The following is a 27,998-nucleotide window of genomic DNA, read 5'->3' on the forward strand; positions in this document are numbered from 1 at the left end:
GAAAGAAGTCTCACAAGGCCATATATTATATCATCCCACCTATATGAAATAGGTAAATCTATGGAGAGTAGATCAGTGGTTAGCATAGGCTGGCATTAGAGGGTAGTGGGGAGTGAACACTAATGGGCATAATTTTGTACTGAGGTGATGAAGTCTTAATTGTAGTAATGGTTGCACAACTTGGTGAATGTATCAACAACCACTGAATTGCCAAGATGAAATAACAGGAGAAAATTTCCCTAGTTTAGCAAAAAACAGTTAAATCCAGACTCAAGAAGCTAAGCAAAACCAAATAAATAGAAATTCATACCAAGACATGCCATAAACAAAGAAAGCTCTAGAAAAACAGTATCTGTCTGCAAGGAGAAAACAATTCAAGAAGCCAGAAGGAAGTGGCACATTTTTCAAGGGCTGAAAGAACTGTCAACCTTGAATTCTTTATCTGGGGAAATTATTCTCCAGGAATTAAAGGAAAATAAATCATCAGATAAAGGAGAATGATGCAAATTTGTTACCAATAGACATACCCTAAAAAAATCACATTCTTTAAGTGCAAAGGAAATACGTAAGATAGAAAACATATATATTGCTATCTGTCTTTGGTTGCTGGCACAGAACTCCTAAAACTCCTCTAATGTCCTAAGGAATGAGAACTATAAGCATATTTTGTTCTAATATTTGGCCTTCGACTTGTTCCTAAATTTCCTCGGTGATAACATTATCTTTTTTTCTACCGAGGTGACTCTTAGTGGGCTGCCCAATGGGGGCTGTTACCAAAAAGACCGAGTCATAATTAGAAGCTTGGGCTTTTCGGCCTTGCACTGGCATCTACAGTGCAGGGGGGCAGTCTTGTAGAACTGAGCCTTAATCTGTGTGATGTGGTGTCATCTTCATGTAGAAAGCATCAGAATTGAGCTAAATTATAGGACATCCAGCTAACATTGCAGATAATTGTTTGGTGAGAGAAAACTCCCACACATCTGGTATCAGAAGTGTTTGGATTGTGGTAGTAGGTTGAGAATAAAGAGGAAACACAGGAGAAATGGGTCTTTCCCTACTCAAAGTGATGAGAGAGACTTGGCATGTTAGGAAAGAAGAAAGAACATTTCAAAGAACAAAAACAGGTATAAATACAAAGTATTTTTTTCATTTTGATTTTTCTATACTGTTTGATGATTGAAGCAAAAACTACAACATTGTCTAATATGGTTTTCAATGTAAGTGGAGGAAATTTTAAAACAAATAAGAGAAGTTAGAGGGACTTAAAGAGACACCAGCAGACTGGAGGTAAGTGGTATATGTATAATGCAATACCCAGGCAACCACTAATCAACTATACAAAGAGAATTTCAGACTCAGAAACAACAGTTTGCCCATTTTTCTCTACTTTCTAGCTGTGTGACTATAACTAAATACTTAACTGCTCTGTAAAATGAAGCTAATATTCATTTTGAATGAATCAGTTAATGTAAATTAACTAGAATTATAGCAATTATTTCAAATATTGCTTTTTCTTGGGTCTGACTATAAGCCCTGTCTTCCTAATCCATTCACTTTTGCTAGTTTAAATAAATACTTAAAATAGTCTTAAACTAGGGCATGTAAAAAAGTTCTGATCACAGTGACAGGTATATACCATGTGCTCAAGAAATTAAAGTCACAATTATTTATTTATAAATAAAGACGGTTGGCTTTTTCTTAAAAAAAAAAAAAAAAAAAGTGGCATTCCAATGCAGGATGGAGTCTCCTCGAGGTGGTGGACGGTATCAGACATGCGGCTACGTAAGGCCAAAGGGCAGCCTAGGTGGCAGGTCTTTTTAGACCTGCCCACACAGAGCGCTTCATTCCCTGTGAAGCCTTCATTTCTTCCCAGTCCAGTTTGATGTCTGGAACATCATATTCCGGCTCTGGATCTTCTCTCAAGGCCCCCTGTGGGGAGGCAACCACGATGGGCAGAGGGCCACATTCCTTCCGGAATTCCACAACATGGAGACTCTTCTTATCAGCCCGCTTCTGATGGGTTTCCTGAGCAGGACCAAATTGAGAACACCAGGTTAGATCTATGAGGTACCGCTGTAACTTAGAGCAGGAACTTCCATGAGCCAGAGAGAAGTCGGCAGTGAACACACTATCACTCAGGGGACTCAAATAGCATTTCAGTGGCTTCCAGGTAATGTACTTTGTGGCTAAAGTATAGTGACACCTCAGTGCCATCACCCTATCAGCCCTGGAATAAGGGCCTTGACCTCTGGTCTTGCCTTCTAAACACTCCCAACTTGGGCCTCACCAAGCACCTAGATCATGCAGAAAGAGAAGATGTTAAAGATCCCCAGGTATTTGGTCAGCACCAGACCGGGGAAGAAAACAACCTGTTTACTTGAACAAAAAAATTTGTAAGGGCAAAAAAGAAGAACCTGGAGATTACAAATGACTTAAAAGACATAGTAAAACTTATAATTTATTGAGCTTTTCTGCAATATCATTCAAATAAGTTGTATAAAAAAATCTTTTTCAATCTGACAGGTGGAGACATTTCTATGCACACTGACTGGATATCTGGTGATTCTGAATTACTGGTAATTTTTAGGCATGATAATAGTGTTATGGGGTATTGTTTAATCCTTATCTTTTAGATAAATATTGAAATATTTATGAATAAAATAAAATGGTATTGAGATTTAGTTCAAAATAGTTGGAGCTGGAAGGGTGGCACTGAAAAACAAGGCTGGCCACAAGCTCTAACTACTTGATGAGAGGGCCAAGGGGTTCACTCCATTAGTTGGTCATGAACGTCTGTACCTCGGCAAATAAATCTACTCTATGCTTTATTGATAGTACATTAAAATACCTGATATGAAACAATCTTTGTTTCCAGACTTGATGACCACCTTGTACTATACTATTGGAAACTAGAATAAAGATGAGTTGTTTCATAAAAACAAATTGATTTAAATTGGTGTGTATTATAATCAATGGCATGTTGCTTAACTTGATGGCCTGATTTTCTTTTTGAGTGGTACATTAAATAACACCACTTTTTTACTGTTAATGTCATTTAGAATAGTTGATACATGGTAATTACATCAGAAGATTCAAAATACTAGCCTAAAAATGAAAATATCATAAAAGAGCAAGTCTACTTGATTATAAATATGACGTCTAAAACCAATGTTTTTGTTACATCAGTTAAAACTCTAACATTGCAAATGGATTTAGAAGTGCTTTTGAAAGATGTTTTAGGTAGTACACACACACACACACACACTCCTGTTCAAAAAAGATCTTTTAACCAAAACTTTTTCTTTAATTTCTTACTTTAAACAGAGAGATGTAAAATCATTCCATGGAACATTTTCTTCAAAAACAACCAACACATTTTTTCAAAAAAACCGCATTCTCAAAATGCTGGGAAGTCTATAAAAATCCTCAACAATGGAGGTCAAATCTTATAAATGGAGCCTCAAAACCAGCTGTCCTCTGCTTGTCCAGCTCTGCTCATGTCTATCAGCAGCCAGGGGCAGGCTGAGGTAGGATGGATGTGCACTCACAGGCCCTCTTCCCTGGTGGAGAGTGGAGTGACAGGAACCCATCCCACCAGGGAGCCATCCCATTGAGACTGAAAAGGACAAGCTGAGCAGCAGCCAGGGCCCCCATCGTGCAGAGAAATAACCTGGCATATTAATGTCCATAGTTCCTACTAACTCAAGGTATCTGTCTGAACTACCTGGGCAGATAACGTGAAAACTGCTTCTGCACAAGATAGTTCTCCAGAGTGGAGACACCTTAGGGACTTGACTCTAGTCCCAGTTGAAAGTACTAAATTAGGAAATGAAATTTCTCTTTTTACTTTAGAGGAGTTTTAGAACAAGCATGTATCCTTTTAAGACACAGGTTGTAACTACTGGCTTTTAGGAATACTTAATTTGGAAACTTCAAAAGCTAATGAAGTATTTTTAAAAGTGATTTTTCATTTACTAACTCTTCAATTGAATTAGCTCGCCTGCAGAAGCCATAAATAACAAAGAATCCCTGAATCCTGAGGTGACTCCAGGAGAGTAACTCCAGAAGGCCCGTAAGACATCATGGTCTTGAGGCACACAGCTGACATACAGACTAGAACTTCTGTCTCAAGGCTTGGGGAAGGATTACCTGGCTGGAGAGCCCATAGAAGAGGCCCCGGGTGAGGTTGAGCATATTGATGGACCCCGAGACCTTGGCGTACAAGTCTTTGATGCCAATGAGCCGGCAGATGGTGATGATGGCCCGGTGACAGCGGAGGCCGTAGCCTAGAAAAGGGGAAAAAAACTGGTCAAACACCAACCTACTCAGCTGCAATGCAGATGGTCGGTCACCCTCTGGCTTCACACAACTGATTCAGGGTCAGGAGACCCTGGCTGCATTCTGGTCTCGCCAACTCCCAGGGTGCCTTTGACAACTTACTTGACTTTCATGGTGGCACTTATTTAAATTGAAAGTTTAATGGTTAAAGAAATAATGGACATATAAATTTCTTGAACACGTGGGCAAAAATACAGGATTGTTATGAGATTAACAGATGCCTGGAAGCACTCAGTGCCCACATCCATGCTGACCGAGGACAGAGGACACATGTACTCTCACCTCCCCGACTGCTCAGTGGTCCTAAGCAGGGATGTCTACTTCCTCCTCCTGGGAAAAAACCCTCTTTTGGTTTCAGTTATGTACTGTATCCTGGATTTTCTCCTAAAAATTGGCCCATCCTTCTCACCTCCTTGCTGACCTCTCAACATTGGATGGTCTCCTCTTTAGCCACGGGCCATACTGTGGTCTAACCAGTCATCCCTTCTCCAGGAAGAGCTTTCAAAACACCAAATACATCACTGCCCATTAAAAGCCCTGTACTTCCCACTGGAATAAAATGAAGAATTCCATATTCTACAAAGCCCTCCTTGACCACACCTCTCAAAAATCTCATCTAAAGACACCACCATCCCCGGGGCTGACTTTCCACCTCAGGGACTGTGCTCCAGGTGTTTTCTTGGCCTACCCTCCTTGCATGGCTCCTTCTCACTTTCAAAGTCTCCCTCCAATGCATCCTCCTCAGAGGCTTTCTTAGGCCATGCTTTCAGAGGCAGCATCCCTCTTCTGTCCCCTGCTGCCTTCCAGTAGCCTGATTGCTACTTTCAGGCACTTGGCAGAACCTGCTTATCTGACGTTTCCCCTGAAGTAGAATGGGAAGCTAGGATACTGTTTGTATTCTGCCTAGAGTTTAGATCAGTAATTGGCAAATGCAGGTAGCACTGAGGGAGAGACAAAAGTCCCAAGTTTAAACCCTAACACTTTGATTAGCCAGACATAAAACTCAGCACACACCAACCTGCTCCAAGACAGAACATCTACCCAGAAGCTAAACACTATTGGCTTTCTAGTTTCTAATTTTTTATGGTAATATATTCATGTAAAAACTGTTTTTAGATATAAGTACATAGCAGTGTCACCCAGAACTGTCCCTTCTACTTGATGAAGTCAACTAATTCACTATGACCTGGCTATGCCAGCTCATTCAAGAACCAGGCATTTTAGAGAACAGTTAAACAGGTCATTTGCTGTTCTTTGGCTGCCGTCATACATCCAAAGAATGTGTGTCCACGTGTGAACAACACATGCACACACAGATGTCTGCTGATACATGCACATGTGGAGAGAGGGGCACCTGCAAGGGGGGTGCAAGGCAGATCTTTGGAAGGGTCTGGGAGGCAGATTGTACCCTGTCACTGCTCACTGGAAAACTCTGACACCCCCTCCCTGTGATAACTACTTAGCAGAGCTGGCGGTGAACTCCCAGAGAAGGCAGTTACTCTGCACAGCACCCGAAGCACACAAGACACTCCAGAGAGTAGCCTGTGCTTTGCACATGTACAGACATCCATGTAGTAGGGGTCACAGTCTTACGGTTTTTGACTATACATTGATTGTGAAGATTTTCAGGCAGGCACTGTGCCCAAAAAGTACATGTGTAATGAAATTTAAAGGGGTGTGTGTGTGTGTTTTATGGGAAATGCACTGCAGTGCTCTGTGAGAAACTAAATACTATCCTGTGACCAAGGTAGAAGCGGCCACGGTTAAACAAGTCTGGGAAGGCTGCATTCTTAGCCCCTCTGGGAGCTGCACACTGCACAGTAGTGCACTAAGACTGCAATGTTCAAAAACACACACAGCATCTTTCTGACTTCCCTTAATCCAGTTTTCCTGCTCAATGTTCTTTTTAGAATAACACCTTTCATAGCTCCTCATGGGAAAAAATGCTGCACAGGCACATCTTTCAGGAAATGATGTCTGTAATGTATTGTACTGCTTTAACTTCAAAATCAGAATATTTAACCCCAATGCATAGGTAAGGAATGCATTTAACAATCAGAAATCTGAAAAAGGCAGCTTTCATTAGAAAACAGGGAAGATTACAAAAAGGTAACTTGTGCAATTAAAATCGTAGCAATTTTTCAAAGGTTATTCAGAAATATGCAAGCCTTAGATACAACTTAAAACTTTCTCACAGATGAAGTTTTGAAGATATGATTGATTCTAGTGACATATTTTACGAGCATGTCCAACGTGTTATTTCAAAATATAATCAGTACAATAATATTTTTAGGGTTATATATAAATATATATATATTTCCCTCCCATACTAAGACTTTGAAATCTGGTATGTATTTGACACCTACAGCACATCTGAGTAGTACCATTTCAGAGCTCAACAGCAACAGTGACTGGGCAGGTCTGAACCTTGATGTTTTAAGTGTTCAAATCAATGCTGCTTCTAATAACAAAATATTTTTTATCAAGTATATGATTTATTATGATTACTACATTTGATTCTTTTTTCTTGATTTACTTCTAAGCCATAGCTCTAGCAGAATTGTACTGGAAACTTTGCCATAAAAATTTTTAATATATTGCTTTTATTCCTGAGCCTAACTTTCTAAGATATATCAAATTATATAAAGCCACTGTATTCCACTCTGCATTCCAGAGTGCAGGTCAACAACCAGCTCCCAGAGGTTATTCAGTCAGTACTTGACAATGACAGTAAGTTACTGGAGCTGAATAAGCTATCAGAGCAGAACCAGCTGAGAGAGTTAATGAATTGTCTAGGAAGAACTAATATCCTTCCAAACTCACTCACTCACTGGGCTGTTTTTTTCTGTTCACAATGTGCTGTGACCAAGTAACCTGAAGTTAATTCTAGAGCATGCTTGTACTCAGAGGAAACTGGGTAGATAGACTTCCTTGCTTTTACTTCCCCGAGAGCCTCTGTCTTCTTAAATTTAACTTGGGCCTTTCCATTTTGGTGTTTTCAAAGTAAGTTCAAATAAAGTTGAGCCAAAATAGAGGACAAGATAGAATAATTATAATTTGTCTACTTTATCTTCAACAAATTATCAGAGTTTTTTAGTTACCTCTGGGTTGTTTCTTCATCTTGATATGTGTCCTTTTAAACGTTAAAGAAATGTCATGGAATACTGGAGGGTAAAAATATAAACATAAGAAGGATTAGGTGTGTGCTTTAAGGTCCTTGCAAATATCACAAAGCAACTAATACCTCCCAAGAAGCCCACATACACCAAGGATGTGTGGCAAAGTCTGATTTCACTCCTTACAACCTTCTCAGGAGAGAAAGTTTGTTTCGACATTTTACACATTCATTGATAAGAAAGTAGTAACAAGCAGAGTATCACAAAGATACTCAGAGACACACTGCCAAACATACTGAAACAAAATCCTGCAAATTTTAAAAGAAAGCTCACCACTCACTTGTATGGTCTTCGTATCGTTCTATGTAATGCAAATAGTGAACTGCTTTGTTCTTTGCCTGTAAGAAGAAAAATACTTTTCTTAACTCTATTGTTGGGATTTATGTTTTCTCAAGGATTTCAAAAAATACCTTTCACAAGCTATTTTATTATGAAAAGCTTCAAACTTTAACAAAAACTTCAGTAGTCTTCTAAAAGCTAAGGATTAAATTTGCAATATCATAACCAAAATAACATTACCACACCTGAAATACTTAACACTAATTCCTTAGTAGTTTTGAATTTTCTGCCAGTGTTTTCAAACTTTCCGAGTGTGCTCAGAACTCTGGTAAGCAATCAGAAATCTGACAAAAATGATGCCAAAAAATATAGGTATTGATGAAGCTGCTTCTGGTGACATAAGTAATCTTTGACCGCAAGGCTTATGGGATGGTTCTTATTTTTATTTTTTTTTAATTTTTTCTTTTTTTTAAAGATTTGTTTATTTATTTACACAAGCACTGGGTACAGTCAGAAGCGCGGGAGGGTGAGCGAACTCACCAGAGCCAGAGCGGGGAGCAGAACAGGCAGAAGGACCAAAGTACACTGCTGAGGGGTGCAGTGGGCGGCAGGAGAGGTCTGCACGCTATGTGGGACCCTCGCCAGGGGCCAGGGATCAAACCGGCGCTGCAGAGGCTGCGGGCAGCCTTGTAGCCCAGCGCTCGACCGCTCAACTGTAAAACCACTGCGCCACCGGGGAGGCCCCCGGTTCTCTATTTTATTATTTAAAATGTTTTGTGCCCACCAACTGGGAGAACATTTTTGCACACAACACTAATGATAAAGGACTGATCACAAAAATCTGCAAAGAGCTGATGAGACTCAACAACAACAAAGAAAATAATCCAGTCAAAAAATGGGCAGAAGAGCTAAAAAGAAACTTCTCTGAAGAAGAAATGCAAATGGCCAACAGGCATATGAAAAAATGTTCAACATCACTTGTAATCAGGGAAATGCAAATCAAAACTACCATGAGATACCATCTTACACCAGTGAGAATGGCACATATTAAAAAAACTAGCAACAACAAATGTTGGCAAGGGTGTGGAGAAAAAGGAACTCTCCTGCACTGTTGGTGGGAATGCAAACTGGTCCAACCACTATGGAGAGCTGTGTGGAGATTTCTGGACCTACTAAACATAGAGCTTCCATATGATCCAGCAATTCCACTCCTAGGTATTTACCCAAAGGACACAGAAACATCAATCCCAAAGAGCACCTGTACCCCTATGTTTATAGCAGCACTGTTTACAATAGCTAAGCTTTAGAAACAACCCAAATGCCCAAAAATAGATGACTGGATCAAGAAGATGTGGTACATATATACCATGGAATATTACTCAGCATTCAAAAAAGATAAACACATGCAATTTGCAGCAACATGGATGGCACTGGAAGGGATCATGCTCAGCGAAATAAGCCAGAAAGAAAAAGAAAAATACCGGATGGTCTCACTCATAGCAGGAATCTAGAAAACTTAAATAAGGGACCAGGAAAATGAATAACTATAAGAAAGTGAAAATCAAAATCAACAAAAAACTAGGAACCAGAGACACTCTATGGGGGGTAGAGGGCGGGAGGGGAGGGAAGGGAGGGATTGGGGTCGAAATAAGGGGGTTGCAATTGTGCAACTGTATGGGGAATATAAAAATAAAATTTATTATTAAAAAAAAAAAAGGGCCTCCCCGGTGGCGCAGCGGTTGAGCGCTGGGTTGCGAAGCTGCCTGTAGCCTCTGCAGCGCCAGTTCAATCCCCGTCTGCTCCCCGGCCACCGGAAGGGGGTCCCAAATGGTGCGCAGACCTCTCCTGCCGCCCGCTGCTCCCCTCAGCAGTGTATTTCGTCAGTCTGCCTGCTCTGCTCCCTGCTCTGGCTCTGGTGAATTCTCTCACCCTCCCGCGCTTCTGACTGTACCCAGTGCTTGTATAAATAAAATAAATAAATAAATATAAAACTTAAAAAATTAAAAAAAAAAAAAGATTAAAAAAAAATAAATAAATAAATAAAAAATAAAATGTTTTGTGGTTCCCATGGTGTCTAGCATATAACCTATTGATCCTTTACTCTCAACAAAGGAAAAATGTACATACTTTCCTAAAAGCGTCCATCCGTTCTGTGGCTTTCCCAATGGCAAAACCTTTAAAAGAAAAAAGCAAAATTACACAAAGGGGCACAAACTGACATATAATATTTTTCACCATATTTCAAGTTTCAGCTTCTATAGTATTCGACAGCATCTCATTTTTCTTCTGTCCACAGGAAACTTGCTATCCAAAACAGAATGACAAAGCTTAAGGCTACGGGGATTTGCTTGATGTGTTTGAGGTACTTTGGAAGTACTACATTTGAATGCATTTCTGAAATCCAAGAGTAGACATTAACCTTCCATGACTCTCTAGATAAAACTAAACATATAGGGAGGAGGCACATGGACGATGGTGAGGACTATGCGAGTCTGGGTGGAGGGTGTGGTATGTGACATGCATCTCAGGCATGCACCTATGTCGGAAACCAATGTTTCCTCATAAATAACAAAAAAAAAATCATTTTTCTCACAGGAAAAGACAGTTAGAGGGGGGAACTATTCTTTCTTTCCCTTCTAAGGGATTTCTTGGGTTTGTCACAAGTTTTGTGAGCCCAAACCACAAAAAGGCTAAATCAGCAGAAGGGTGGCTAGCAGCAGGAAGCCCTGGACTCCACAGCCCCGCCCTGGCTCCCACTGCCCCGCAGGCATATTCACCTGCAGCGCCTCTGCCATTGCCCACGGCAACCAGGACACGGACTGATTTCTTTCTTCCCTCTTTTGCGGTCATATTGAAAACATTTCTTACCTAAAAGACAAAATGTTTCATAACTATCACCCCTTGGGGAAATCCTGGAGCAAGGAACTGGAGTGGCCGCTTCACACATAGGCACACGTGGCAGGAAGGCATATTAGTGCCCTCATCAACAGCAGACTTTCTGAAAGGAAACAGCTCTCTAGACTGTTTCTTTAGGTGTAGAATGGGAAGACTTTCTCTCCCTTATTTCACAGGGTTCTTGAGAGGTCTGATTGAGATCACTTTAAAGGAATGTGAAACTACGCAGCTCAGTATACCCTAGTTTAGTGAGTGTAATGTGATAAAAAAGAGTTGGTTAAACTTTAACATAAGTAACTACACAAAACATAGCCCAATTCAGAGATTTTTAAAATACAGAAAACTGTGCCTCTTAGAAATGATACAGAAATAATTAGTGGAGCCTGGATCTCTATACTAAGGATTATGCTCAACTGAGAAGAAAATATTTGGAAATACCAAATAGTTGCATAGCAAATGCTTATTAGGAACTACAGGAAAACCTACATTTTGGGAGGGCATAGTTAAATGACCAGGAACAATGAAACTGAACTAAACTGCTTACATGGCAGCCCTTTTCCCATAAAATGAGATGGAAGGAAAAGGAAGTGCTAGTCCACTGCCATGAATAATCTTACAGGAAATACCCAATATATAAGAATTCTTCAGAGGAATTAACTTCCAAAAGTTAATCCTTCTTTTGCTGAATCATATCAGCCTCCACCTTCTCTTGCTATTCCTTGCTTCTCTGGGAAATGGTCTGCATGGCTCTATTTCTCATGAGGGACATTCAAACCAGGCCAAAGATAAAAAATACTTATAAACATTAATTTTAAACTTCAAATTCTATCTCACAATTGATATTGAAGAAATAATGTACATGTTCAACCACAAGGAGCCCAAGCAGAGATTATTCCACGGGTATTTAACACCAGATATGCCACTGGCTCCAAGGGGAGTTGCCCTGGGAGGAGAGTGACTGAAATTTACTTAATAGAAGTTGTGGTTTCAAGAACCTGCAAGCAGCAGCCACTAGATCACTTCTCCCCCCAGGAGCTGGACATTCACTGCAACCCAAGCTTTCAATTCCTGCCGCAAGGAATTGAATTGTGTGCCAAATACAGCTGTTTATAACTGAAGGGTGGCTTGCTAAATCTACTTTGGCTTTAGGAAGGAAGAAATTTAAATGTAATCTCCAAAGTCTGTTATCAACATACCACTCAAGATCCCTTGTCAGGACACCTCAATTGGTATCCCCCAAGAAGGGCAGCAGTCAGGAGAGTCAAGATCAAGTAGCTAAAATTAAAGTTCCATTATTTCCTTACCCAAATCAGCTGTCTCAGGAAAAGCCATGCATCAAAGGCTTTCGTCACAGTTCCTCTTAACCTGTCTTTACTCCACCCATGCCAACCTCTCTAAATATTGAACCAACTATTTCATTCAGCATACTTACCTCAAGTATCCTGGTATCAAAATCCTCATATGTTTCTGTAAGGAGCAAAGAGGGATACAGATAAATGTGTCAATGTTATTAGTGTATAAATGCAATTTTCAATACAGGTACCATCACGGACTTTTAAGAGAAAGAATCTCAGAACTTCTGGGGATAAACCTGGTCTTTCACCATCACCAGAGACTATTCCCACCATCTCCCTGACTGCATCCTCCTGCCCCTCCAGCTTGCACTCAACAACTCCAAGGCGGCGCTCCTTGGAGCTCCCTGGCACCTCCAGACTCTTGATCACCATTTTCTCCTTCCCTGTCACTCCTCTGGGTCTTCATAGGAGTGACACCATGACACCAGAGCCCATCATGTCCAGTAGACTTTGTGATGTCCTCAACTCCCTCACCCTTTTCTCTCCCTACCACACTATCTAGGCCTGAACCAATCACAGCAGTCTAGCTCCTCTGGGCCTTCTGGGTATCGCTAGAACAAAGTTAAATCATAGTACACACCTGGGTCATTGAAAATTCAGTGTCCAACTCAATTAAGTTCACCCTGCTACCTGGTAGACTTTTATGTCCTTTCAGTTAGCTCTTTCTCTACTCACCACAGCAGCCAGTTCAAACACTGTGCTCTCCTGGTGCCATGCTCCACAATGCCCACACACATTTCCTCTACCAACAATATGGACTCACCTCCATCTGTACCCCACCCTTTCTTCTGCCCATTAATCCATTTATCTATACTCTGAACCTGGGTCCACTTATTTCTTCTCCCTTTCATATCCTCATCCTCCCAAGTGAAGCATTATCTAAAAGTTCTAAGCATGTTCACCTGAGTCTATCCATTTCAACCTCTCCTCTTTAATTCTCATGTAAGAAAGCCGCCAAATTCTCCAATATTTTTTCATCTACTCATTGACAAGGACAAATTGTTCCGATGATTTTTACTTCTTTACATATTCAGGGGGTGGGGTTTTGCTTTCTAATATGACCTGTTACCAATTTTTACTTTATGTGTGCTTTTATGAGGCTTAATGACAACTACCTGGTTTATCTTTTGTCAATGAAACAGTACTCCCAGGCCAGGTTGCTCCACAGGTGCCCCATGAACTATGCTTGAGAAAATGCAGTCTATAAATTGCTTATACACAGATCAGTAATGCACACCACATTTAAGGTGCTCATGAGAAACCACATATTAAAAATGCCAGAACCCAGTGCTTTGTATCCTGTTTGTAGAGTACTTCTTGGTTATGGGCTTCGGTTGTTCCATAAAATACAACTGAATAATAATGTGATATTATTTCAAAGATGTTCAAATACTTTCTTGAAAACAAGCAATCTAAACAGACAAGTAGTTACAATCTATTAAAGGATTCTAGAACTACAAGGACCCTCTTTGTTAGAAAGGTCAGTAAAACCCAGGACTCTGCTACCTCCATCGGGACCAGGGTCAGGGGGGCCAAGACTGACGCCCCCCCATGTGTGTCCACTCCATCCTCGTTCTCGTTTAACCTTCATCTTCCTTTTCCGGTCCCACTCTTCTCTCTGCTGAATTATATCAGCCTCCACCTTCTCTTGCTCTTCCTTGCTTCTCCGGGAAATGGTCTGCATGGCTCCATTTCTCATAAGAGGGACATTCAACCCAGGCCATAGGAAGCCATGACGCCCTGAAGATTTAAAAACATACAAAATAAGAACATGTAAAAAGCACTCATTTCTTGAGTGTTAAAATGTCAGATGATGGGTAAATATATGATGACACTGCTGGTACGAGCTTTAACATTGCCAAGTCACTTGGCAATCACTTGGCACTACTAACAGCTAGTAATTCCACTTCATGGTATTATCTGTAGACACACTCTCATCAGATTCAAAACGTGTGTGCTTGACAAGGACGTCCACTGAAGTGTTATTTGTAAAGGCAAGGAAATTGGAAACAATCTAAATGTCCAACAGTATCGGAATGTTTACATGAACTGTGGCATATCCGATCCATGAAATATTCTGTACTGAATCAAAAGAATGAGGTAGCTCTATAAGAGATGATGTGGAATAATTTCCAAAACATATTACTAAGTGAAAAACAGTAAATCTTATAAGACAGTAGGTAGCATAAGAAACAATTTAGTTTAAAAAGAAAACACATTTCTTTTAGGGTATTTAAGTACATAAAAGCATTTTTAAATGTCAGGAGGAAACGAACCAAAATGAGATCAGTGGTATTGTTGGGGGAGGCAACAGGAATTGGGGGGACCAGAAAGGGCATCAAAGGGGACTTTAGGTTTCTCGACAGTCTTTGAATTTTTTATTGAGGCCTACACATATGAGAGTTAAAAGATTAAAATAAGGGTCTTCCTGGTGGTGCAAGGGGTTAAGACACAACCTATGAAGCTATTTGCAGCCACTGCAGCACGAGTTAAATCCCCAGCAAGGGAGCCACCCACATGGTGCAGCAGACCTCTCCTAATTTGCCCACTGCTCCCCTCAGCAGTATATTTCAGTCAGTCTGCCTGTTCTGTTCCCCACTCTGTCTCTGGTGAATCCTCTCATCCTCCACACCTCTGGCCTGTACCCCAGTTCTTGTATGCATAAATAAATAAATCTTTTAAAAAAAAAAGATTAAAATAAAATGAAGCTAATTCATGGAAAAAAACATTCAAGCAGACATGCTAGATGGCTCTTAGCAACAAAGGGATATGTCAGCAACCACAACACAGAAAGTCCATTTAAGTACACTCCACTATTTTCACTCTTCAAAAAACACAAGTATAAATAAGCATGCATCCCAGAGGTGGCAAACTAAATTTCGACGGTCATCTATAGCCCACAACTCATTTTTTGGTGAATATGGTTTTACTGGAGCCCAGCTCTGCCCATTGATTAGGTATTGTCAATGACTGGTTTTGCGCAGCAGAAGCAGAGTTGAGTAGCTATACCAGAAACAAAGTGGCTTCCAAAGCTGAAAATATTTACTACCTGGCCCTCTGCAGATAAAGTTCACTAACTTTCTATTTACTATATCTATTACTGAAGCGTGAGTTTGTTGAGAACAGAGACTGTCACAGCAGATGCCCCTCAGAGCATTTGAAGGATTTTCCTTCCCCAGAGCCCCGGGGCAATAGGTAAGCCACTTGGTGGTGGCAGATCCAAATATTCATGAAAAATGTTCTGATTCTTCTAGTTTGCAAACTTTCTACCCAAATTTTGGAGGGGTGGCGGGGAGGAAAGCCTTAAAAATCACATTGACTTTTTTTTATAAATAAGTTTACCTTCTCCAATGATCTGACCCCTGTTCAAATCCTTTCTTCTCTTTTTCTTAGTTCTTTTGCCCCTTCCTTTTCTTGCTCCAGCACCGGTCTCTGCTAAAGCACCTTTCCACAGCTCATCTGCTGTCACTGTAATAAAACAGGATTTGGATTTTTTTAAATTTTCAAGCAATTATTTATTATGGTCTCCTGAATAAAAAAGTCCAGCTTCATTTGTATCACTGTGGTAATGAACGTAAAATTAAATCATTCTTTGTACATATCACATGCTCACATTTGGAAAAGTGTAGACATGACTCTTCTACTTTTAAAGAACATGGCCTTCCTCTCTGAAAGATGGTTATCATTTAAATTCCAGTTACTTACCAGCAGGCTGTTTGCTAGGCATTTTATTAACTGTTACAGGTCTCTTTCCCCTTTTGCCTCACTGTAAGCACTGAGCTAACCAATAACTCTTCTTCCTAAATACATGTTGTTTAAACCAAACAAGAATCAACATTTCAGTCTAAACCCATAAGTCATTTGAATCATTTGCTCTAATCTTCGGTAAATGCCTTAAGCATCTTCACAACGAGATGCCCAAAACACCTTCAATTCTAATGAAAGTCCAATCAACCCACAGGGAAGACTGAGTGAGCAGGGATCTGACAGTACTCATCTGTGTATGCACGTATTTAAGTCATGCTTGTCTTCACTTCATGTGTAGACTCTGACATTGCTGACGTTTTCCATTAGTGAATTTCTAGGATACTAAAATCTTTTTCCATTACACATTTCAATCAGGATTTTCCCTTTTGTACTTGTAATATTCCCTTTGGAATATTCAGATTTCTTACTTTTGACAATTACCAATTTTCATTCATTATTATAGTTATATCATGTATTAGATTTAAATACCATCCTTCTAAGGACTTCCAGTCTTTCACAGTACCAAGCAATTTCATAATCACAGAGATTCTGTCCCATTAACAATTTATTTAATAAAGAATCAGAGCCAACAAATGGACTCGTCAGAAACCTAAGATAGATATAAAGGCCTGAAATACTAAACACATTCTAGAAGATTCATAGGTATCTTCATTCTTCTTCTCTTATGAGCCCCTTAGGGTTTAAAAGTTCTACCTGCTTGCTTCCTCAAGGGCCTGACCTTGATCCTCTGGGTAGATAACATAAAAACAGAAAAATGTTTTGGATTTATAATACATTTAAATGCTGTATAGCTATATAATATCCTGTTTTTAAAAATGTACACATTATTATAGCTGACCTTCATAAATAGTCATAAAAGTATTGATCATTTAAGGAAAGAAGAAAAATGAAAACATAAAAGCACTGCTTATTTTCCTATTCCATGAAATGGGAAATTTGTGGTCATCCTACGTACATTTGGTGAAGAAACTATAGGCTCTGCACTGCTGGCCCATGAGGTTACTGGGAGAAGAAATCCAGCACTGCGTCTGAAGTGCGCGGGCCAAGCTGGTGAAACAACGGTGGTCTCCGATTCCCGGTGATGACAACGGGCCTGCAGGCAGATGGAATAAAACTACAGTCAGATGTTTCAAGGCCATGGAAAAACACTGCTAGCACCAAAAAATTCAGTCATTGCTAATAGAAAGAGGTCACTAAAAGGTGGTACTTGTATAAATCATTTTGAGAACAGTCTTTCTTAAAAACATAAAACAAAACTTTGGGCAGGTAATGAAATGCTCATCCTGTTTACAGCAGTTCACCCACACAGGGATGCCAAGCTGCAATTACCACCTCAAGCTCAGGATATTCTGGGTTAATGGCGCCCTCTGCTGCTACAGTTGGACAATGTACCATCCAGAAGACCTGGGCATAACCTGGTTAGCAGAGCAAGATGTAGAGCAATGGACCTACTGACTCAATGACTTATTCAATAAAACGTAAATACAAAGTGTTAGCTTTCATTTTTAATAAATTCAGGACTTCAGTGGGCATTCCAAATCCCATTTAAAAAAACACATTAGTTTATCATGTAACCTCAATCTTCCGCAGAATGTTGACTTGAACATAATTTAATTTTGAACGCTTAGTTTTACAATCTCTGATATATTTTAAGTAAAAAACTCATTACCATCACATTTACAAATCTTAAACATTTATCAAATGACCAAAATGCTACTCATAGCTATAACATATTTAGCCTAAAAAGGACAAATTGCCAAAAGGAGACATTGACTTTAAATCATCTCTTTAAATACATTGCTGCTTCTAGTTTGCTTGCACTGTTTGCTTTTTATTTATTTATTTATTTTGGTATTTTATACTGCTCCAATGCCAGAATCAATTTATTTTCTTCATTAAAATAACATACACAGGGTCTCCCTGGTGATGCAGGGGTTAAAGTCTCAGCGCTATCAAGCCATCTCCAGCCACTGCAGCATCAGTTCGATACCCCACCAGGGAGCTAACCCACATGGTGCAGGAGACCTCTCCTGTCTCACCCAGTGCTCCCCTCAGCAGTGTATTTCAGTAGATCTGCCTGTTCTGTTCCCCACTCTGTCTCTGGTAGATCCTCTCACCCCCCGCAACTCTAGTCTACACCCCAGTTTTTGTATGCATAAATAAGTAAAAATAAATCTTTAAAAAAATAAATAATATACACAGAATGTACTGTTAATTCTGTTCCTTCAAATTTTGAATATATTTACTTACTGCTAAAAAGAAATGGGTAAAACAGTTTAAAAAAATAAAGCTATCAAGCACAAAAGAAAAGATAAAATGGATATTTCCCTGTGCAAGCCTAAGACAAACTTCTCAAGAAAAATGCTGCCCACACAACAGAGAATTTATCCAACAAAATCAAAACAAAAGCAGTCACAGATCCCCTTTTCTACCATCAGAGGTCACTTCGCAGCAATAAACCTATTGGGGACAACAGACATACTCAGTTAGGTAAAAATGGGGCAAAAGGCTTCAACTATCCAATTAAACCATACAGAAGACAAAGTTTTGCCAAAAAGAGGGCGGGAAGTCCAGCATCAGTGCTCAGTTCAAGTCATGTATTGGTCAAGGGGGATGAAAGTCTAGATTTACCATGCAGGAGAGATTTATTATTCTATGTGCCCTTGATAACCTGATTACATCTAGTTGTTTAGCAGCTTAGTACTGTGTTAAACTGTTGTTCCAAGAGTTGTTTTTTTCTCTTTTATTAAACCCAGTCAGATGTACAGAAGACAATGAGGCAGTAAAAAGTACCGCCTACAACAGACAGAGGTGAAAGGTCACTAACAGCCACAGCCTTCCCTCTAGGGTTGGGGTCCACAACCGGCTGGCCTCCCTGTAGAGCATAAGATTTGTGTGGTACACCAGACTTGGCAGCCTTCAGGTCCAGGCTTCGATCCCAAATATTCTGATAGATTTTCTGTCAGTCTGAAGGGATGTGTCTTCTATGTCTCTCCCGTTTTTACACTTGCTTCAAGGAACAAAGTCATTTTCTCTGGCAAACTGTTTGGCTTCCTCATATGTAACATCTCTTTGTGCCTCCAAATCAGCTTTATTTCCTGGACAGTGAGATTCCTTGCATGTGTCAACTGGCTGCTAACGTGGTTCTATGTACTTCTAGTGATACCACACACCCAAGTGCTCTCACAGCTCCTCTGTAGTAGCTTCCTGTGACAGCCTGACGTGCTGTGCCCCAAACTGCAGTTTGATTTTTTGGCCACCGACTTCAATTACTCTCGTGCCTAATTCAACATCAACTGTGTGAAGACAAACAGCCAAAAAATTTTTTCTGTGCACTGATGAAGCAAGACTTTTCCTACTCCCATGTCCCCAATAATAAACACATTGAAAGATGTAAGAGTAGTTGTATGATGCAGTTCACCCTGGTGATACTGGGGGTTGCTGGTGATCTGGCAGCATTGTGGGGGTCAGATACATAAGAGGAGCAGGAGGGGGGTGCAGCAGCAGAGGAAGGTGCTTCAGCTGAGGCCCTAAGCAGGGAGTGGACTGACCCATAGAGCACTGGCCGAGGAAGTGCAGGCGCCTGCGGCTCTCTAGGGATCTTCTTCAGAAAGGTCCAAGGTGGCAGCGCTGGATTTTGATTTTTCCAACATGAGTCAGTAGCAGCAAATGCTGTTACATTCTCACCGCCAGTTACAAATTATCACCTGACAACAATTATCAATTTGTTCCTTTTTTAATACTTATTAACTTCAGACTGTGAAGTCCCCAAGCCAAGAAGCAATCACCCTGGAGAAGGTCAAGTGTAGGAAGTCCCCTGTGTAGACCATGTCAATGAGTCTGTTCTCAAATGTTTCATTTCAATGTTTCGCAGTTTCACCATGAATTTCTTCCTTCTAATTTACATAGTTACTGATGTGTTTGGAAGATTTCAGAAAAAGTATTGCTGTGTTTCTGACTACTTTGTTGCAGCTTCTAGAAAAATATACATATAGGTACTAAGAAAATGATGCAAGTTTTAAAAAACAAAGCAATTAATTCCAGGGAAAAGAAAGTGTAGGAGAAAGGTGAGGTAATGTTAGAATACTGCCTAGCTCTGCTGTGAAGAATAAATCTACAACCTTAATAATGAAAACACTGTCTGTACATTTGATCAAACTGTATTATAACTATGCTGGGAAAAAGCAGAGCCAATAGCGTGAGCTTAACTGCTCAGTGTTACCAGAGGAAAGAATATACACAGTCTACTTAAAAGTATAAGCAGAAGAAAGTTGAACACACTGAAAGTGTCACTGGAAGATGGAAGGGATAGCAAGGAAACGAGCTTTAAGACACAAACCTTTCAATCTTCCTTGGAAATATGGTATTTTAAGAAATAATACAACAATCTTCAAAGCAGGGACTACCACCCCCACTTTAGAGATGAGGAAACTGAGAGTCTGTGTGTCATTTGCCCAGGGTTGTCAAGGTAGAAAGTGGGGGAGCAAGGCACTGTGCAGTCACTCCAACATCAGCGCCCTCCCCTACAGGGCTTTCTGTAGGCTCATCCCCTCAGCCAGGAGTGCTCCTCTTGGCCTTCCTCACAGAAGCCTTCTCCACATCAGCTCAGGGCAGGGACACTGCCTGGCCCACAGTTAAGGGCACAGGAAGTAGTGGATGAATAAATGAATGACCCAAACAAGACATGAATAAACAAAGGGGACAGACTCCTCAGCAGGACTACTCAAGCAAAGTGTAAAGGCATAGCCAGGCGGGGTTAACAAGATAAAGGGAGTGAGAATGAAGTAAATGCCCAGCAGCACACACCATTTCCAGACACTCCAGGACACAATGAGGTTTTAATTTGCCATAACCAGAGTCCATGTGGAAAAGGTGGGACTTAACTGACCACAGCACAATATGGCTTCCTTCCTTTCTGGAGAGTGACTGAAGAAAGGGCCCTGCACTATGTCTAGTGGAGCAGAGGCTTCTACAAAGACCCTGTGTTGCCAGGAGGCATCACTGTATCCATATAGCTCAGGACCCAGTCCTGCCGTGGACCGGCTGTGTGACCTTGAGTAAGTCACTTAGCTCCTCACAGACTCATGTCATCATCTGTAAAATGGGAACAGCAACTCAGAAAAGCTGGTGTGAGGAATAAGCAGGACATGTTTGCAGCCTGACACACAAATTACTCAGTGACTCTTAGCTGTTACTTTTTTTAATTAATAAAGGGTTATTCGTTTATATCTTAAATTTCATATATATATATATTTTTTTTAATAGAGGCATGTTTTATTTATTTATTTGTTTGTTTTTGTTTATACATGCACTGGGTACAGTGAGAAGTGCGGGAGGGTGAGAGAATTCACCAGAGCCAGAGCGGGGAGCAGAGCAGGCAGAAGGACCGAAGTACACTGCTGAGGGGAGCAGCGGGCGGCAGGAGAGGTCTGCGAGCCATGCGGGACCCTCCTACGGTGGCCGGGGAGCAGCCGGGGATCGAACCGGCGCTGCAGAGGCTGCGGGCAGCTTCGCAACCCAGCGCTCAACCGCTGCGCCACTGGGGAGGCCCTCTTAAATTTCATATTGAAGTAACATTGATTTACATTATATAGGTTTCAGGTGTGCATCATTACACACCAACATCTGTACACAGGACATCACATTCACCACGAAGAGTCCATCCTTCACCATATAATTGATCCCTTTTATCTGATTTGCCCTTTTCTCACTTCCCCTGTCCCTTCTGATAGCTACTAACTTGGCCTTACAGTAAAAAGTTTATTATTGCTTTATTTACTGCATTCCTTTGTTTTCTGTCTTTGTGTACCACAAGGGAAATCACAGAGCATTTGACCTATTGTTTTTTAAAGCCTTGAAATATAACAATTATAATCATAAAAAAGTTGAGGAATATTCTTCAGATGCTATTTATTCCCATTATAAGGAATGTACTTGGTTAATTTACATTTTTAAAAAATATTAGATCTTATAAAGAAAGGTAGGTAGATAAATGAATCTCACCATTGTTGAGAACAGGTTTCAACCCCAAAACAGAAGCTGCTGGAAAGGAGTGTAGGTAAAGCTGCCTGGACCATAAATGTCCTGTAAATAAAAACCAAGTTTTTAAAGATATGTTTTTATCAAAAAAAGGAGTATTTTTAACACCCCAAAAATATCAAGATCTAAAAATAAAAGAACCAAGTAAATGTGTAATTTCTGGACTCCGTGACCACCTGCCTAAGGAGGTGACATCATATCTCTTCATTCTTACATCCAACCAGTTACCACATTCTAAATTTTCCTTTAAAAATCAGTCTACCTGTCTGCCTCTCCTTTGTTCAGGCCCCACATCCCTTAGCCACACGATAACACCAGTCTCTAGAGAGGTCCCGCTGCTTCCAGTCTGTCCCCCCACACTCAACATCTGCTGTCAGACAGGCCTTGCTAAATTAACAGGACTGTTGAGGTCAGTTCTGATCTGTCAATACTTTGGCACCTTATTGCCTGCAGAACAAAACAAAACTCTTTAGCATAGCTTCCGGCTATGATCCCAACCAACCACATCATCTCGTCTCTCCTCTCTCCTCTCCCTCCACCCTGCCTCTCTCTGCCCGTGCCACATTGTAGTCAGTCTTAAACTGACTCTACTCTTTCATCCTTTTGTATCTCTGATGCTTTCTCCAGATTTATCTGCAACATGACCTCTTGGGGAAGCTTCCTTGATTCCCAGGGTGCTCCTTCAGCACTCTGCTCTCTCCCTCCCCTGAAGCCCTGAAGCACCAGGCCGAAAGCACCATAGGTACCATATGCTACAGAGTTTTGGAACAGACTCTGACAGCTTTTGCCAGCAATGGATTTTTGAAAAGAATGACAAGACACAGCAGTAGAGAAAGAATAATCTTTCAACAAATGGTGCTGAGGCAACTGAAGATTCACATGCAAAAGATGGGAATTGAGCCCCTTTTCACACCATATGTAAAAATTAATTCCAAATGGATAACACCTAAGGTAAGAGAAAAAACACAAAACTCTTTGAATAACTTCAGGCCAATCATCACAACTATGAATTTGGCCACGTTTTCATAGATATGACACTAAAAACATAAGCAAGAAAAACAAAAAGTAGATAAAGCAGACCATCAAAATTAAAATTTTGTCCTTTGAGACATCAAGAAAGTAAAAAGACAACAAACACATGGCAAAAAGTGTTTGCAAATCATCTACCTGAAGGTATTTATATCAAGACTGAATAAAGAACCCATAAAATTCATTAATAAATAGACTACACAATTTCACAACGGGCAAAATATTAAATAGAAAATATTTTTCCAAAGAGCATATACAAATAGCCAATAAGGACACAAGAGATGCTCAGTAGCCATCAGGGAAATGCAAATCAAAATCACAAGTGACACTGCTTCACATCCACTAGATGACTAAGATCAAAAGGACAGATAATAACAAATGTGGTAGCCAGAAGGTGGAGAAATTACGAATCTTCGTGCACTGCTGGTGGCCAATGTAAAACGGTACAGCTACTTCAGAAAACAGTCTAGAGTTCATTAAAAAAGTTAAACATGGAATTACCATTTTAAACAGCATTTCCATTCCCAGGCATAACATAATTGATAAAAAAAAAGTATGTACACACAAAACTCTGTATACAAATGTCTACAGCAACATTAGGCATAACAGCCAAAAGGTAGAAACAAATCAAATTTTCATCAACTGACAAATGGATACACAAAATGTGATTACATACACATACCAGAATATTCAGTCTTAAAAATGAGATACTGATGACACATGCTATATATGCAAAGGAAGAATGCTGAATACCTTATGCTGAATGAAAGAAGCCTGTCCCAAAAAACCATATAAGACTGTTTATATGAAATTTCCCTAACATGCAAACTACAGAGGTAGAAAGTAGATGAGTCATTGGCTAGGGTTGGAGATAGTGGGAAGCTGGGGGTTTGATAGCTGAAGGGCCAATGCTTTGTTTACATGATGAAAATGTTCTAAACTTGACTGTAGTGATAACTGCAAAGGTCTGTAAATATACTATAAAATTTTTGAATATTTTTAAAGGGTGAATTGTACAGTGTGTTAACAAATAAAGCTGTTACAAAAATAAAAGTTACATGCCAGAAAAAGAAAAATAAACAAGCTCTGGAGTCAGGCTATATACCTGATGTCTTCCTAGCTAGTCTAACCTTGAACTTGTTTGGCACATTTGCATGCTGTAATTTCCTCATCTGTAAAACAGGAATAATAAAGCATTGTGAAGATGAAGTGAGGGAAAAAACAAAAACAGGGTAAAATATTTCTTGGCATACAATAAAAGCTCATGAAAGAAAGGTACAAAACAAAAGCTAGGCGTTATCTGAATGGAACCTTGAAAAAGGTGGTAATAACAGATAAAAGTAGAAAAAACGTTTATGCCATATTTTCCCCTAAATGATTTCGGGTCAAGTTTCCTATCAAAATGAGAAATAAAGAATTTGTCGGGCTTTAGAGGTCTTCGGATTTCAGCATTACGAATGCTGGACTGTGGACTCACAGCAGAACAGAATTTACAGAAAAGGCAAAGTCAATCATGTAACCGTCCCTTAGAGGCAAACACCTCACACAGGATGACAGCACACTGCCCATCCTCAGGCTCCAACACACCAAGAGGTGGGAAGAAAATAACTGCAAAGTTACTAAAGTCCTATACATCCCCCCCTTTTTTAAATATTTATTTATTATTTCAATTTTATATATTTGTACATCATTTTTCATTTTTGCACAATGCATGCATTTTCATCTTGGCCATAGTCCCCATACAATTCCTACCCCCCTTGTTTTGATCCTACTCCCTTCTCCCCCACCCCGCCGTAGTGTGTCTCTGGTTTATAGTTGCTTGATGATTTTGATTTTTACTTTATTATAATTAGTCTTTTTCCTGGTCCCTTATTTGGGTTTTCTAAATTCCTGCTATGAGTGAGACTATCGGATATTTTTCTTTTTCTTTCTGGCTTATTTCGCTGAGCATGATCCAAAGGCACTGAGCAGCCCGAAAAACACAATGACTGACACTAATCCTATCCTCCCCCAGGTTGCCTCGGGGGCCGCCACCCGCCTCGAACCCCCTCACTGACATCACCGAATGAACTACGGATCGCGCCCGCAAGAAGGTGACGCTCGCTTGCTAGTTCCCCGGCCCACACGGCCGAGCACGCGCGAGCGGCTTGGTGAACTGGAAGTGACCCTGGCCGGCGACCAGCCCCCTCACTTCACCGTGCGCCCCCACCCAGAGAGGGCAAGGAAGTACCCAAGGTCACACAGCGGGTCCGTACAGGCCCGAGTGCGATCGCGGAGCCCACGCGCCGCTAGTTCTCGCTACTTTCCACCCAAGCGTCTATAGGTCCCGGGCGAACCCCTGCATCCGCCCGGTCAGAGCCCCTGCACCGGGGTTCCCGGCTCTCACCCGCCGGCACGCCGCACAGCGCAGACAGACAGCCCGCGGCGCGCACCGCCGCCGCCATGGTGGGGCTCACGAGCGCCGGCCTCGGGGCAGCCTGCCGCACCGCCTGCCGCGACAGCGCCTCGTGGAACGGCGCGCCTCGGCCCGCGGCTAAATTCCCGAGGCCAGGGAGCCGCGCCGCAGCGCAGGCCGGGGTGGGAGAGGGCTCGTACCCCCGGAGAGAGTAAGAGAAGTCCGGCGTGGCCGCGGACAGCAACACGGGGGTCCTCTCGCTAGGACCCAAGGGCGGGGCTTGGGCTGGAGGCTGGGGTGGGCGGGGCTTGGGCTGGCGCTGGATGGGCGTGGCTCGGGCTGGCGCCTGGGGTGGGCGGGGCTGCCGGCTGCCCTCTACCTTCTGCCGGGAGGGGACCGCACGGTCCAGACAATCAAAGCGGCGCCCTCTTGGGCGGGTGACTGCTTCGCGTCGCCAGCAGGGACCCTCTCAACCACCAGCGCGGAGCTCGGACGACGAACACCGCAAGGGTCCAAGTGAAGATCAGTGACGAATAAAACAGTATAGAGAAGTTGTTCAAATCCAACTCCAGCTTCTATCCCTTGACAATGTGTTCTCCATCTAATTTTGTTATTTTGAAAATTTCATCATGGAAAAAGCGAGATCAGACAATATGCGAACTTTTGAGATTGTTTCTTTTCACGCAGATGTCCATTTAAGTTTTTTGTTTGTTTGTATTTTCCTTTTTGCTTAACCATTCACACATTGTAAAATACTTAGTTTCCAGTGTGGGGCTATTATAAATAAAAATGATGTGAATATTCACATACTTTATCCTGAAATTTTAACTCGGTAAAATACATACATTGGCTATCTCAGCCGTATTTAAAGTGACTGTTGATTGTCACTGAGGATGTTCAAATTGTTGAGCTACAATCACCACCATCAAGCTCCACAACTCTTTTCATCTGGCAAAACTGAAACTGTATACCTATTAAACAGGAGCTCCCCAGCTCCTGGGATCTGTTAATAGGAGTCTATTATATTCTCATATAAGTAAAATCATACAATATTTCCCTTGGCATTATGTCCTCAAGTTTCGCCCACGTGGAGCATGTCATAATTTCCTTCCTTTTTAAAGACTAAATAAAATGCCATTGTGTGTACACATCACATTTTGTTACTTCATCTGTGGACAATGGGGTTGCTTCTACCTTTTGGCTAATTTTGGATAATGCTGCATTGAACGTGGTGGTACCATTATCTTTTCAAGTCCTTGTTTTCAGTACTTTGGGGTGTTATGTGCAAGTTTTTGTGAGCATAAGTTTTCATTTCTCTGGGATAAATGCCAATGAGATGCTAAATTGTATGGTAACTATATGTACAGTTTTTTAAGAAACTTCTTGATCAGAAGGTCCAATGACAGTGCACATTACACAGGACCCTGGGTGGGAGAGAGTCTGCTTTTATTCTGAGACCCACCCAAAACTATCAGCTATCTGGTCATTCAGTAAATAGGTCAGCGTGGCACATTTGACTAAGATGTATGTTGCCTCCAAGGCTGAAAAGGCCTATTAGGCATTGTGCATCTTTCTTAGTGATCCCTCTTAAGGGGCCAGATGCAACAACTTTTCTTTGTTTGGAAATATATCTTGACATGTCCAAAACACCAGGTCTTTATAAATTTCACTAGCATGGAAGGTTTGGATTTTTAAGGGATTTATTTTCTACTTTCTGGGATATAAGTATATTACCAATGTATCCAGAATAATTACCACATTCTGCTCACGAGATCCAATCAGCCTAACTGATGCCCATGCCAGTCTGATGGCCTATGGAAGAGAAATGCATACGACTTCCCTTCAGCCAAGATTGTGACACTGGGCTGGAGAGCTGGTATATATCCCTGAGGTAAGACCTGAAGGTACACTGCTGACTTTGGATCTGAAAGCATACTGCTTCAGATGGTCTTTACTAACAGGATTAGAAAAAACAGCAACCAGAGCAACAGTTGCATACCAGGTCCCAGAAGACGTGTTTATTTGTCCCAGCAATTAAACCACATCTGAAACAATTGCTGCCAATTGGGGTCCCCACCTGTCATTCACCAAGATGCATCTGTCTTAAGCAGAGACCAGTGGATGTTTTATACAGACTTAGTAGGAAGCATCTTTCAAGTCCTTAACCCATCTCTGCAATCTCTTGGGGTCATTACAGTGCTTTTGTTTTATTATTTTGGTAAGTAGAAGTGATTCTAATGGCTTCCTCTTGGCCTTTCTTACTATAACAGCACTCACCCTAAGGTGATGGAGTTGTGTGGAGAGTCTGTCAGTTATTGATTATATTTAGCCCAGTTATGTATTCCATACTGGGGAAATAACCACAGCCTGGATTCTGGGATCTACTGGGCCCACTGTGAGACTGACTTGAACTTAAGGATTCAGTTCTTCTAATGTCTACTTCTATAAGGTTTGAGGCTCATGCTACGGAAAACATGGAAGTGAAAGAAAATTCTCCATCTATCATTATACCACATAATTAACCTTAATCAAGATAAGGTTCTTAACTAAACCCTCAAGAGGTAATAAATCTCTCGAGGAATTCAAAGAGGCCATTATAAATTATCAGCACTTAACACCCCCATTCTGAAAAAGGTGAAATGTCTACCCTTTACTCAGATGATCTCTGGTGCCCCCATGATGACCTCCTGGGGGCGCCAGATGACTTCAAGTGGAATAATTTTC

General features: G+C 41.0%; 1 protein-coding gene and 1 pseudogene across 1 annotated transcript; both read right to left on the bottom strand.

Annotated features, from left to right (window-relative positions):
• Positions 1-1,226: 1,226 nt before the first annotated feature.
• MRPS5 (mitochondrial ribosomal protein S5) lies at positions 1,227-25,332 on the bottom strand. Its single transcript, XM_037527847.2, has 12 exons — positions 25,266-25,332; positions 21,815-21,895; positions 16,767-16,904; positions 15,386-15,511; positions 13,550-13,783; positions 12,121-12,155; positions 10,571-10,661; positions 9,921-9,967; positions 7,795-7,852; positions 7,440-7,502; positions 4,150-4,286; positions 1,227-2,025 (listed from the first exon to the last, which is right to left on the bottom strand). The coding sequence occupies exons 1-12, from the start codon at positions 25,321-25,323 to the stop codon at positions 1,801-1,803; spliced, it is 1,293 nt and encodes a 430-aa protein (XP_037383744.1). The 5' UTR covers positions 25,324-25,332; the 3' UTR covers positions 1,227-1,800.
• Positions 18,634-19,222, bottom strand: LOC119259210 (ras-related protein Rab-14-like; annotated as a pseudogene).
• Positions 25,333-27,998: the final 2,666 nt, after the last annotated feature.

Source organism: Talpa occidentalis, unplaced genomic scaffold (genome assembly GCF_014898055.3).
Source record: "Talpa occidentalis isolate TD23 unplaced genomic scaffold, MPIMG_talOcc4v2.1 talOcc4.5, whole genome shotgun sequence".
Classification (NCBI taxonomy): Eukaryota; Metazoa; Chordata; class Mammalia; order Eulipotyphla; family Talpidae; genus Talpa; species Talpa occidentalis.

Bases quoted from the DNA above. Each gene is read 5' to 3' on its own strand.
- MRPS5 (XM_037527847.2), bottom strand. From the start codon at position 25,323: ATGGCGGCGGCGGTGCGCGCCGCGGGCTGTCTGTCTGCGCTGTGCGGC. The intron at 16,905-21,814 runs GTGAGATTCATT...ATCTGCCTGCAG, and splicing joins GAAACCTGTTCTCAACAATG to GCCCGTTGTCATCACCGGGA. The intron at 2,026-4,149 runs GTAATCCTTCCC...GGTCCTGCTCAG, and splicing joins TCTATGGGCTCTCCAGCCAG to GAAACCCATCAGAAGCGGGC.